This window comes from Haliotis cracherodii, unplaced genomic scaffold, assembly GCF_022045235.1.
Source record: "Haliotis cracherodii isolate W230 unplaced genomic scaffold, xgHalCrac1.p SCAF_5, whole genome shotgun sequence".
Lineage (NCBI taxonomy): Eukaryota > Metazoa > Mollusca > Gastropoda > Lepetellida > Haliotidae > Haliotis > Haliotis cracherodii.
The window spans coordinates 59,683,482-59,698,487 of NW_027266308.1; the positions used below are offsets into that span (position 1 = coordinate 59,683,482).

General features: G+C 42.4%; 1 protein-coding gene across 1 annotated transcript in view; it reads right to left on the reverse strand.

The window, feature by feature from the left end:
• Positions 1 to 7,199: 7,199 nt before the first annotated feature.
• Positions 7,200 to 15,006, reverse strand: part of LOC139442818 (codanin-1-like) — a 43,202-nt gene continuing 35,395 nt past the window's right edge. Inside the window, exons 25-28 of the mRNA XM_071223715.1 lie at positions 13,381 to 13,444; positions 11,378 to 11,523; positions 10,410 to 10,514; positions 7,200 to 9,108 (exon numbers count right to left, since the gene is read on the reverse strand). Of these exons, the coding sequence (XP_071079816.1) occupies positions 8,506 to 9,108; positions 10,410 to 10,514; positions 11,378 to 11,523; positions 13,381 to 13,444 (918 nt within the window). The 3' untranslated portion in view covers positions 7,200 to 8,505. The remainder of the gene's footprint in view (positions 9,109 to 10,409; positions 10,515 to 11,377; positions 11,524 to 13,380; positions 13,445 to 15,006) is intronic.

Below are 15,006 nucleotides of genomic sequence, written 5' to 3' on the forward strand. Positions count from 1 at the left end.
TGTATGTGAATAGTCCGTATTCTCAAAATCATTCTGATACAACGGTGCATTTTACAGATTTTCAGCGGGTTGCAAATATGGCGGGGTCGGGGACAACTGAAAGTGGGATTCGTGTGAGGGTCGGGGCAATCTCATTCAAATCAGATCTGAGTTATCGCTTTGTTTAACGGTGACGAGAACTAAGATCTGATTTTACTGAGATTGGGGTCGGGGCTACACTAGATTTTAAGGGTTGGGAATACTGTATGGGGGTAACGGCGGCGGGTATGTTTGTACAGGGTGATGGGTGACATTGCCAGCTGCCGTAGATTGTTCGTCATCCAGAGTTTCTAGAACTGGCTTACACCGGTGTCGAACAGTTCGCAGTTAGAACTTAGGGACTGGTAATATATTTTAGGGAGGGGGACAATGAAATTAGCGGGGGCAGGGGTGTTCATAAAATGGAGGTTCAGCAAAATATTATACAGTCCAAAGACCAATCTCACCGCTTAACTCACCCCTATAATACATGACCAGCCCCTGACGTGACAGACACCAATTTAAATAACACGCCACTGGCATAGATCTCAAAGAGTTTACTCAAAACGGAATTATTTTGAATCCGGATAAACACATGCCGAACAACGGGCTTGCTCACATGCTACCTACTATTGCCATTCAGTCAATTCTTTTGTGTGGATACAAGCTAAATTTATTCTCGTGTGCTACCGACAAAATATTACAGACTGTCGCAACTGCGCAATGTTTCCTGCGTGGGTATAGTTCACGGGAGGCTCAACGGGAATCCCCTAACTTGTGTTTTGAACAGTGAGCAGCGAATTGGCCAAGCAATGAGACGAACTGACGCCACGCTGTCAGTGATTGATTGATTGAGTGAGTGAGTACGGTTTTACGCCGCTTTAAGCAATATTCCAGCATTATCACCACGGGGGACAGAAACTACCCATCTTAGCCTCCCCACCAACTACCATCTTAGCCTCCTCCACCTACTACCAATCTTAGACTCCCCCACCAACTATCCATCTTAGCCTCCCCACCAACTACCCATCTTAGCCTCCCCCACCAACTACCCATCTTTGCCTCCTCCACCAACTACCCATCTTAGCCTCCTCCACCAACTACCCATCTTAGCCTCCTGCACCAACTACCCATCTTATCCTAATCTGCAAACCAACTACCAATCTTAGCCTCCCCCACCAACTACCCATCTTAGCCTCCTCCACCAACTACCCATCTTAGCCTCCTCCACCAACTACCCATCTTATCCTCCTCTGCAAACCAACTACCCATCTTAGCCTCCTCCACCAACTACCCATCTAAGCTTCCCCTACAAACTTCCCATCTTAGCCTCCTGCACCAAATACCCATATTTGACTCCTCCACCAACTTTCCATCTTTGCCTCCTCCACCAACTACCCATCTTAGCCTCCTGTACCAACTACCCATCTTAGCCTCCTGTACCAACTACCCATCTTAGCCTCCTGTACCAACTACCCATCTTAGCCTCCCCACCAACTACCATCTTAGCCTCCTCCACCAACTACCCATCTTAGCCTCCCCACCAACTACCCATCTTAGCCTCCTCCACCAACTACCCATCTTAGCCTCCTGTACCAACTACCCATCTGAGCCTCCCCACCAACTACCATCTTAGTCTCCTCCACCAACTACCCATCTTAGCCTCCCCACCAACTACCCATCTTAGCCTCCTCCACGTACTACCCATCTTAGCCTCCTGTACCAACTACCCATCTTAGCCTCCCCACCAACTACCATCTTAGCCTCCTCCACCTACTACCAATCTTAGACTCCCCCACCAACTATCCATCTTAGCCTCCCCACCAACTACCCATCTTAGCCTCCCCCACCAACTACCCATCTTTGCCTCCTCCACCAACTACCCATCTTAGCCTCCTCCACCAACTACCCATCTTAGCCTCCTGCACCAACTACCCATCTTATCCTCCTTTGCAAACCAACTACCAATCTTAGCCTCCCCCACCAACTACCCATCTTAGCCTCCTCCACCAACTACCCATCTTAGCCTCCTGCACCAACTACCCATCTTATCCTCCTCTGCAAACCAACTACCAATCTCATTCAAATCAGATCTGAGTTATCGCTTTGTTTAACGGTGACGAGAACTAAGATCTGATTTTACTGAGATTGGGGTCGGGGCTACACTAGATTTTAAGGGTTGGGAATACTGTATGGGGGTAACGGCGGCGGGTATGTTTGTACAGGGTGATGGGTGACATTGCCAGCTGCCGTAGATTGTTCGTCATCCAGAGTTTCTAGAACTGGCTTACACCGGTGTCGAACAGTTCGCAGTTAGAACTTAGGGACTGGTAATATATTTTAGGGAGGGGGACAATGAAATTAGCGGGGGCAGGGGTGTTCATAAAATGGAGGTTCAGCAAAATATTATACAGTCCAAAGACCAATCTCACCGCTTAACTCACCCCTATAATACATGACCAGCCCCTGACGTGACAGACACCAATTTAAATAACACGCCACTGGCATAGATCTCAAAGAGTTTACTCAAAACGGAATTATTTTGAATCCGGATAAACACATGCCGAACAACGGGCTTGCTCACATGCTACCTACTATTGCCATTCAGTCAATTCTTTTGTGTGGATACAAGCTAAATTTATTCTCGTGTGCTACCGACAAAATATTACAGACTGTCGCAACTGCGCAATGTTTCCTGCGTGGGTATAGTTCACGGGAGGCTCAACGGGAATCCCCTAACTTGTGTTTTGAACAGTGAGCAGCGAATTGGCCAAGCAATGAGACGAACTGACGCCACGCTGTCAGTGATTGATTGATTGAGTGAGTGAGTACGGTTTTACGCCGCTTTAAGCAATATTCCAGCATTATCACCACGGGGGACAGAAACGTTACTTCACACATTGTACCAATAGGAGGACTCGAACACGGGTCTTCGGTGAATTGAACGAACACTTTAACCACTAGGCTACCCAGTGTGATAGGACCACTTGAGAATTAAATGTCCCCTCTGTTAGCAAAAACTGAAGAATCCTCATGAAACACGATTTGAAATGAAATTGGAAGCAATTATCTCCTTTTGTGTCCAGCAGATCAAATTTGTTTTACTGTTTTATATATTAGTGTCTGTCTTCGTAACTCGGAAGATATTAAACAATCGAAGTAGCCGTACTGTTAAATTCCACCAAATAAAAATAGGTATTTTCACCGTTAGAAATAACCGAGTTAATTAGGAGATACACATACTGTGTTTTCAGTGTAGAGCTAGGTTACCTGTAAATTTAACCGCGCTTAATTGAATTTGTAACCGAACGTGGAGCTTGAGGTTTCGAATATGAGCATTTCTGATTAAATGAAATGTTTTTATACTTACCTGACGCTACATCGATAGCCCTGTCAGCTGAGGTAAAACGTTAAATTTTAGCGCGGTTAAATCTACAGGTAAGCTAGGTTTACATTAAAAACACAGTATGTTTATCTCCATTCTACCCTGACGAATGCCCCCTTCACATGCACGAATTTTTCTTACGAGTCCTTACGGATCGCACAAATTCACGGATCCTTACGATTTGGTCACATTTACGACCGATTTAAGAGTTGTTACGAGTTATTACGAGCTATTTACGGTTTATTACGGATTATTGGGAGTTATTACGATGTATTTACGGCAAAATTACACGATTTGTTACGGAAAACTACGAGCAACTTACGGGCATTTTACGAGCTTTTTACGGATTGTTAAGAGTATTACGGAAGGTTCCTATTCATCGAAACTTTTACGTGTTAGTTACGACCTGTTTACGTCTTGTTACGAGTTAGTTAAGAGTATTTGCGAGTCCTTTTTGAAGAGCAGGAGACTTCTTGTTGACTGTCTTCTTCTTTGGAGCCATGCTTGTAGATATTGTAGAGCAGATATGCAGAGATGGGACTTCTATGACTTCTTAATATCAACTGAAAATGAAGTGTTCGATTTTGCAGCTTTTATACCTTTCCCCAAATCGTAAACAACACGTAAGCATTTGTAATAATCCGTAAACAATTCTTTAAAAAAATGTTACGCGTCATTTACGGATTCTTGCGAGCAGTTTACGGATGGTTACGTGTTGTTGCGAGCGGTTTACGATTCTTACGGATTGTTACGAGTTATTTACGAAAAAATCAACCCATGGACAATTTTAAGATGATTTTTGACATGTCAAAAAATGAGCCTCTCTCTTCAGAGTGTCTGCGAGTTGTTGCGAGTTGTGACGAGTTTCTTTATGGATGCTTGCGATTGACTACGAGTTGGCGATCCGTAAGAACTCGTAAGAAAAATCCGTGTATGTGAAGGGGACATTAATAAAACGCGAACTCTTGGTGTCAGCAAATATATGGAGTGAAGCGGCATTGGTTGAGTCCAGTGTTTTGAGAAGGTTTATCGATGTGAATTACGGAATCACTGACAACAGCCTTTAAACACAATGTGGCTGCGCTCCTCGTGGTTTATTCTCCCGGCAGTGTTTTATTGTACGATAAACAACTGCCACTCCTTTTTTTCTCAAATAAAACACGCTTCGTTTCATCAGGACACGCTTGGGTTTATTGCGTAGCTATCTTATACTGGCAGAAAAACCATGCACGGAGGTGTACACTCCTCATGTGAGTAGTTCCTTTACAGATTACTTACATCCTTTCAAATCAACAACGTAAATAAAGTGACATCGGAAACACCAACTTGATCTCTGGCCTCTTACTATAAGCACACTTGCTCAATATCAATTCCAAAAGGCACTTGGTCTGCCTGAACGATATGGAACAGTCCCAACTCTTCTCTCATTATGTAAACAGGACGTACCAACGGAATGCACAATGTTCTGTGCTAGCCGCCCTATATCTCCACACAAATATGTAAATCACATGACGAAATGTCTAACAGCAGGGGAATTTGTCAGGAGGTCCACGGAGTGCGTAGAGTGGGTGAGTGAAATCCAGCCCAGTGGTCATGTTCCTGGTCTGGGTGATAGAATATTGTTTTAGCTTCAGTCGGCTCGAAAACAACTACATCACAGCAGCCTGTACATAACTAATGGTGATGATCTTTGTTTGTTTGTTGTTTAACGCCGCACTCGGCAATATTCCAGCTATATGACGGCGGTCTGTAAATAATCGAATCTGGACCAGACAAACCAGTGATTGACACCATGAGCATCGACCCACGCAATTGGGATAAGATGACATGCAAGCCTGACCACCAAGCATGGACGCCTTTACGGCAAGCATGGGTTGCTGAAGACCTATTCTAGCCCGGATCTTCACGAGTCTAATGGTGATGAGTATATGGTGGTTGGATGACTGGATCAGCCAGGCCACACAATGAAACTTCCTGGTTCAAATTGGGTTGGCTCGACAGGTTCTTCTATGTGTGAGTGAGTTGGGTTGTATGACCCTTGAAGCACTATTTCAGGCCCCTATTTCAGTTTTAGATTTATACTGGTGAAACCAAAGAGCAACCGTATGCTCAAGGGTCTGAAAGAGAATTAATTCCGTATTTTAACAGGCCCACGTACTTAAATTCGGGTATTTATTTGGAAGTATCTTTCTGAAATTACTAAAGTTAATATGTGGCGATGCACTACACGAGGAAAATCTTAACGTGCATTCGACTGTAAGTTAAAGCTCAAGGTTTGCATTCTATCAAACTATTTCCGGTTCAAAGTTAAAAATCATGTTTTATATTTTCTCAGTTAAAACAACGTAACAGTTTCTGATTTTTTCAGCAAAGGGCGTTCCCTATTTAGGTAAGAAAGCGTTAGCACTTCCGAAATTGAGCCATGGGCTTAATTTCGGATAACATATCTTAAAGGAGAAAGTGCTATTTTCCGTAATTAGGCTGGAGGGCTTAAATCCAGGAAGTCCCGGTGGTACCAGGCCTAGCAAGAGAACGCTGTAACCACTGTGCTACCTCCCTGCACAGAAGGAAAGACAATGACATAACAAATAATACAGCAAACACAGAATTAAATGGATCCTTGTTTATTGTGTTGCTATTATATTATGAAAGATCTGCGGTACAATGGCACTGGCATACAACTATACATCCATGGTGAGCTTACCCATTGATGTTTGTTTGTTGTTTAAGGCCACACTCAGCAATACTACAGCTAAATGGCGGCGGCCTGGCAACAATCGAGTCTGGACCAGACAATCCAGCAATTGACATGGCATGCCAATTGGGATACGATGACATCCATCAACCCAGTCAGCGAGCCTGACAGCCTGATCCCGTTAGTGCCTCTTACAAGCATGCATTGCTGAAGACCAATTCTAACCCCGAAAGCTTACCCATTGAACGCTATGAGGACAAAATCTATTTTTATAATGTTTCCCCTATGAAGTCAAAACTCATCTCAGAGCTTACATAATACTCAATTTTGATAATGATACCGACATATTACCCATAAGGGTAGAATGATGGTGCCTCGTAAGTTTCGATTCTTAATGCTTATCAGTCAATTGAAGCCAACCGTGGCCTACTGGCAGAGAGTCCGCGCGGAGTAGTAGGGTTCTGGGTTTTTATCCCCGTCCTCATCATATACCCCAAAAAGTTCAAAGATGTTACTTCTTGTAACCCTGCCTGGCACTCGGCATTTAGGGGCTAAATCAAGGACTGGTCGGCTCAGAGTTCGTAGATTGAGTCAGAGAAGGGTCTTCATGTTAAACTGTGGCATGGTATCTCAGTGGACGAGCACTATGAAACAGCACTAGTCCATACTAGTACAAGCAGCCACACACACACTCGTGTGGCTAAATACATGCAGTAAAACCCCTCGGGACGTTAAACCCCATTTCACCTCACCTCATCTCAATTGAATTAAATTTTGTTGAGCAAAAAATGATGTGATGTCATCCATTGTTTATGATGTCACAAATTTAGTACATTACGTCATCTGAACAATAATCTGCCTTCAGCGAAGTTCCTTTGTAGGGTTGCCATTTCCTACGTTTTCTCTCTCTTATAATATCAATGAGTAATATATAGAATAACCTACTCGAAATTTAGAATTACAGATTATCTGTCCTTTGTGAATGAATCCTAGAGGTGACTTGTCAAAGGCTTGAGATTAACACCACACCGGAAAAGACAATCCCTAATAGCTCATTGGTTATTTTCTAAATATTTCACACCAGTTAAAGGTGTGGTCCTCAGCAGATGTTGAGTAGTATATATATTAGGGCTGTTACGATTCACTCGTGTATTCAGTGAATCGAACCATATCCATTCATGAATTGAATTCGTTATTCGTGGTCACTAAAACAAATATTTACGAATATGCAGTCATGTGCATCTACATACCCAATATCCATAAGAACATATTATATGCAGAGATTTCTTTAAAGACAACACTCATATATATAATTTGACAGTATTGTGGTCACCGGTCATTGTCGTATTTTGGCAGATACTAGTACCTGGATAAATGAAGTATATAAATGTATAATTTATTAATAATTATCCAACCATGTCAAATAATTTATGTTATTTTTCACTGAATGTAATAAATTAAAGATCAACTGCTGACTTGTTATTGTATTCGTGAATAAATATTGGCATTTGTTACCCTATATTCATGATATGAATCGTATTCGCCTCATATAGTGTATTCGTTGCAGCCCTAATATATATATATATATATATATATATATATATATCAAGCAATAGGTTTGGTGTATCATGGATATACCCGGTACAGACATATCCCTATCACAGTTGATAGTAATACAGGTCAGTTTAACTTGTATTGTCAATGGGTTAGGTTTTGTCAGTCACTCCATTCACAGAGCTTCCTTCCACAAATGGCTGAGAAATCCAATTAACAATGTCATCGTGATAAAGATGTGAATGCTGTTTAAGCCAGCTGTCGGAAATCTCCAAACTTTATCCCGGTGGCCTGTGGTTGTTGTTTGTTGTCCATGTTTCACTCAGCATTATTCCAGCTCTATGACAGTGGTCTGTAAATAATCATGTCTGGACCAGATAATCCATTGATTTGTATTATGAGCATCGATCTACACAATTGGGATACGATGACATGCATCAACCAAGTCAGCGATCCTGACCACCTGATCCCGTTAGTTGCCTTTCACAACAAGAATGCTGAAGACCTAGTCTCCCCGGATCAGCAAAAGGACCTGACCTCATCCAGAATCCCCATACAACATTCCTATTTTTTTGCACAATGTCATTTTATTATTAGTGATGGTGAGGGTTTGATTATGGGAGCAATTTACATATTTACATAACACACCATGTGAATAAAGCTGGAATATATCCAAGAACTGTGAATAACCAGTGTTGATACTTAGAGGTTATAATGACAAGAAATTACATGAGAAAACTGGTGTCTGTATATAGATTAGTCTGTTCCCTACATGGCAATTAGTCACTGTCAATTTGAGCTTTCAGTGTAATTTCTTTAAAACAACATGTCATATTCTACAATCAACATGGGGTTAAGATGTTTCCAGACAGTGGCCAGGTGAACTAAGTATTAGATTTGGTTCCTCTATAGCCTTATTTCTATTTCCATTTTCATCTTGGGATTCCACGATCCCCGACAACGATACACGTTTTACAATTTTAACACATTCATCATGATTTCTCCCTGGAGACGAAGGTAAGAGCTTATGTCCAGAGTTGGAACCACTTTCCTCCACACTGTCACTTTGTGCATCAATCTCCAACATCTGTACCGCATCTGTCACACTGTCTACATCGTTGACACAATCAGCTTCTGTGTCCTTTCTTTGGGCTGGCAGATCCTGATCAGGAACACCATCATCAGGTACACCATCATGCTTGTTCTCCTCATTTTCACCTTGCTCAATCTTTTGAGGTTCTTTTTCGGGATGCTCCTTGTCCTCCTCCCCTTCCAATGGGACATACTTGTCCAGCAGGGGGAGAACTGTCCGTGCAAGCTGGGAACCCTCGGCTGAGATGTGAAACAGCCGTTCCAGAGTTTTACAGAAGCAGGACGTCACAGCTTCTGTTTTGTGGAAATGCCGTAAAAGGTCTCCCACGACCTGACCAAGTGGCACTAAGTCCAGATTGGCTGACTGAAACAGAACATGAATGGTCTTAAACAAAGTCTTCTAACTTCTAACTTTAACATGTTAACTAAACAAATTAACTAAAATAATTAGGCTTAAAGCTACTTTGAGATGAGGTGAAATGGGGTTTAACGCAGCGTCCAAGATTATTGCACATATATCGCGACGTGCATGCACACAAATGCCAATTTTATAGTGCTAGCCCACTGAGATACCATGCCGCAGTTAACATGGATACCCCACTCAGACACAGTATACTGACTCTGAGCCAACCAGTCCTTGTTTTAGCCCACAAATGCCGAGCACCAGGCAGGGGAACAACAAGTACCATCTTTTTAACATCTTTTGCCAGGATGTGGCCGGGGATCGAACCCGGACCTTCCACTCTCTGGGCAGACGCTCTACCACAGAGGAAACCCACTTTGAACAGTAGTGATATTAATCTAGGTTCCCTAACTATGTGTCCTTGGCATGCACGTTGGGGGCCAAGGTGGCCCAGGTGTCTAAGGCGCCGCGATTCGCTGTGCAGAGTTGCGTCCCTTGGGTACGCTAGAAACCTAGGATTGTGGGTTCGAATCCCTGTTCACCCCGATTATGTTTCTAGGTTTGTCAGCACCATACTCGTGCTCGTGGGTTTCACCGAAGTGGTAAACATCTTACACCTGCTTCACTTCGGGCTTTCCTCCCACACTAAGCTGCCACGCCGCAATATAACTGGAATACTGTTAAAAGCGGTGTTAAACCCAACTCACTCACTCACTGGCATGCATATTTATTCAAAATTGGGATTTTCTTTTTCTTCTTATGTTTCAAAATTCAGGTATTTAAATTTGTCGACACATGCATGATGTTAAAGCATATAAAGTCAATGCAAATTTGGATCGGGGAACTATTAGGAAATACAGAACAAACCATAGCTCTGCACAGTGACAAGTCAATATCAAAATCGTTTACAGTGAGCAGCACAGGGGGTTACCTCCCAGTTTATATTTTCACAATGACATATTTTTGCCCTGGTCCTTTTAAAACTGTACACCATAAAACTTGAAACATGTCCATGAATACAAAACATTAATTTAGTCTTTTAGTATTTGTTGAATAATGCCAGAGTCAGCAACTATCAAAGTTACAGTCTAGGCCAGGCACACCTGTATGATGGTGACAACCAACACAATCAGAGCGTACTGTGATTTGCCCCACGATCATAGGTTCCTTGTCTGCCTAAGGGATACAACTCTTCACAGCAAATTGTGGCCAGACGTCTTTGGCCCCTCACCCCCTCCCCTATATGTATAAACATTGAGCACCTGTGAGATCTTGATAACTCTATGACAGGCATCCCTGAACGTCGAGGGCTCGATGATCTTCTCCTCCAGCAGACTAATGAGGAACTGCGTGTAGCTGGACCTGGCCTGCTGAAGTCAATTAAAACACAAAATGTTATGTTTCACACAAAATTTAAAGGTTGAGGCTTTCTACACGTTGAAGGCAATGACCACACTTTTTAAGGCCATAGTGTGCCTTTAAATAGATCTACTAGGACATTGACACTTCAGAATGGCTCCAACTGTACATTATCTGATAGCAGAGTTATTAAATTGTGGCTGCAAGTTCAAGACCTTTTATCTCATGTTATGGCCTTGTCAAGTCAGAGTCAAATGTTAGGCCTTTATCAGACCAGATTGACAAGAGTGAGGCCTTTTCTAGGCCATATTGTAAAACAAGGCAAAGATTGCCAAGTAATAGGTCTTTTCTAGACCAGATTGTCAAACAAGGCCTTTTCTTGACCATATCATCAAACAAGGCCTTTCATAGGATTGGTTGGTTGGTTTGTTGTTGTTGAATGCCGCACTCAGCAATATTCCAGCTATATGAGTCTATAGAGTCTGTAAATAATTGAGTCTGGACCAGAAAATCCAGTTATTAATATCATGAGCATTGATCCTCGTAAAAACATATGACTGCCAAATTGTCACGTTCATACACTCATGTGACTGACCTCTCGTCCGATGGAAACACTGCATATCATATAAACTTCATATTAAAAAATTATAGGAATACACTGCACATATCCCTTCAGAAATGTTACCAGCCAGGCGAAAGCAGACAGGCTGCTATTTCTGTCAGAATTGAAACTTAACATTCATTCTGCATTCTTCAATTATCAAGTTATGAAAATAAAGAACATAGATATGTGACCTTACATAATATGTGCCAACATCAAGTTTTCAAAATGAAGATTTGAAATTGCCATTTGAGAACTACATGTATGTACCTGTGACTTGTGACTCTTGGACAAGCCATGGATGACTCTGGCACAACACAAACCATCAAACTCTGTCTCCTTGCCCAGCTGCTGCTTCCACACACTGATGCACCGTGTACAGATCTCTGCAGACACAGTACCAGGCCGCTCCAGCACTGAAGAAGGGGGAATAACTCTCAAAACACATTATATAGGTCACAGACACTCTCGACCTGTGAAGATTGCAGGGTAGAATAGGTCTTCAGCAACCCATGCTTGCCGTACAAGGCGACTACGCTTGCCATAAAAGGCGACTATGCTTGTCGTAAAAGGCGACTTACGGGATCAGGTGGTCAGACTCGCTGACTTGGTTGATGCACGGTCATCAATCCCAATTGCGTGGGTTGATGCAAGTGATATTAATCACTGGATTGTCTGGTCCAGACTCGATTATTTACAGACCGCCGTCATAGAGCTGGAATATTGCTGAGTGCGGCGTTAAACAACAAACCAACCAACCAACCACAGACACTCTGACCTGTTGTGACTGATTGATTACTGCTATTTGTTTGTTTGTTTGTTTGTTTGTTTATTGTTTAACGTCGCACTCAGAAATATTCCCACCATATGACAGTGGTCACCGGATTGACATCATAAGCATCGACCTTCACAATTGAGATACGTTGACATGCATCAACCAAGTCAGTGAGCCTGACTCACCCAATCCCGTTAGTCGCCTCTTACGACAAGCATAGTTGGCTCTTATGAAAAGCATTGGTTGTTGAAGACATATATTCTACTCCAAATCTTCACGGGCTCTTGCGGCTATTCAGTGATGATGACTGCATAAGGTGAGGTGAAATGGGATTTAACGTTGCGTCCAAGATTATTGCACTTATATAGCGACATGCATGCATGTGTGTGTTTGGCTGCTTGTACTAGTCTGGACAGAGGCCGATTTATAGTGCTAGCCCACTGAGATACCATGCCGCAGTTTAACATGAATACGCCTATCAGACAGTATACTGACTCCGAGCCGACCAATCCTTGTTTTAGCCCCTTAATGCCGAGCGCCAGACTGGGTAACAACAAGTACAATCTTTTAACGTCTTTTGGTATGACGCGGCTGGTGATCGAACCCCGGACCTTGTGTTCGAAGAGCTGATGCTCTACCACTAGACCATGGAGGCAGTCAAAGACTGCATAAGTTACAAGTCAGTTCAGGTACTTGGTGGAAGAACTGATGGGCCAGTGAAGATCTAACTGTGTCTATTATGTATTTTAATAGTTTTATAAACAAGTACATGTATATATCATTTTGTACAAATCAAGTGTTTTTCCAGAGTGAAAGAAATTTAAACGGTGGGAGTTACCTCCCCTAGGACAGGATTGTCCGGTTTTTAGTTTAGCATACTTCCATAAGCTATTTTTGTCATTTTCAAAGATTTTCAAGGTCAACACTAACAATCACGACTTTTCAAGGGGGACCTTAAGATTCAAGGCCTTTTCAAGCATAAATGAACCCTGTATAGCCCTTGCCAAATTGCCTAATAGTTACCGTACCATAAGGACGAGTAGAAATTTGCCATTTTGATGGGTTTTGCTACATGTAATCATTATAGGTGAGGTGAAATGGGGTTTAACATCACATCCACGATTATTGCACTTATATAGCGACGGGTGTGTGTGGGGCTGATTGTACTAGTCCGGACTGATGCCGATTTTAAGTGCTAGCTCACTGAGATACAATTTTTTAACGTATTTTGCTATTACGCGGCCGGGGATAGAACCCTGGGCCTTCCGCTCTCCCAGCGGACGCTCTACCACTAGACCTTGGAGGTGGTCTGTTATCATTATAAGAACTGGTAGACAAAAATGTTAGTTTCTATCAGTGTAATTGCTGATACTCTTTACATGTGCAGGAAGATTCAAGAAAACATTGCATAATTAATATCTAATATCAACAATTTCATTGAAGTGTATCTGATACCAAAGTTATGAGCACTGGTTTACACATTCATATCCCGACTTACCAGCTGTGATAGCTAGGTTGAATATCAGCTGAGCCAAAGATTTGACTACAAGTGGCACAAGATCCTGCAACAAATATAGAACAAGTTGAAGAACCGGAGCAGAACTTCATTTATTACCCACGTGGTGAAGATACAGGTGGTAAGATACTAAATCCGTACGTCACACGTGTGTCGTACAAGGTTGACCTTGTTTTATTCGTTTTGATTGGATAACCGTGACCTCTGTCACACCGGGACTACTTTTTTCATTCATAAAAAATCGCGAGACGTCATTCATTTTGCGATTACAAGGCAGAACTGAAGAAATTCATGAGAACGAGAGATATTTACAAACACTTTATTAAACCAAACAAGATAGTCACACGCATCAAATTCGGTTTGCATTCAATATAAGTTATGCATAGAGCTCCTACAGACGTATAATCGAGCTAGATCTATAAATCGATTTACAATGTACGACTGCCGATCGAGCGCGTCCCTTGAGAGTGACGCACCCGACCATTTTCGCAACTTTCAATTTGATTTAACGTAAAAGGATAAGCGTGGTGAAATGAAGTCTGTTTAAACTATCTGGACAGATATCTAGACTTACTTGCGATGATCCGGTTGTGCCATCGGTGTCCCCTTTGAAGCGTATTTTGTGGCGCTGTTTCGGTAGGTGTTGTTCAAGAATGAACGAACACGACAGCACGACCAGATCACTTAAAGTTCACAGTTCCGATAAAAATCATTCGAAAACTCCGTGGAAGTGTGCCTGACTTCTGATTTTGTGGCCCCAAACATCCCAAATGTGAACAGTAACATTCCCTATCTCTAGCGTAAAATGCTGTGAGTGGATCGCGGTTGTCTTTTCTTATTACGGTGGCGACCTTGCCCTTCGATCGTTCGAAGCTGTCACTGACATGCAAGCAGACTTGAGTTTGTTGATTTTCACGTCTTCAGTGAAGGGTGGTACAGTTAACATGAATGTCTTTGGCGAACAGTCTGATTTCCCTCTTCCAAAATGGTACGGACATGATATAAATTCAGCTGATAGATCAAGGAAACCGAACCATTTTGATTGCACAGACAGGACCCCGGCAGTGTGACCGACTGTTGGTCCGATATTCAAAGCGCGGCGCTAATGTGACATTTCAAATTTTCTTATCGGTGTCCTGCGTACTAACAACATGGCGCTTGAATTGCCATAAGTTGAAGACTTTCTTCCAAAAGGATCTTGAGCGTCGGTGCTGGTTTGTTTGCAAACAGAACAGCAGGCGCATGTTGTTAATGCGTATGCATAAACATGTCAACAATGCCCATATTTGGTCATATATCAATATTCATGCGCAACCAGATTTTGCAACCGGTTTCAGTTTGGTCTGTCAACGAACGAAAGTTGTTGTGTATTTACACTTAAATATATATTTAACGTGGGTAATAAATAAAATACCACACTCATTCTCGTTAGATACAATTTTTACGAAACTCGTAAACTTTCTATGGTATCTGACCTCGCTTTCGCTCGGTCAGATACCATAGAAAGTCCACTCGTTTCGTAAAAATGGTATCTAACGAGAATGAGTGTAGTATTCTCTATGTATGCCATGGCTCTCTGCATCAAAGACGTTTACATCAACAGGTGAG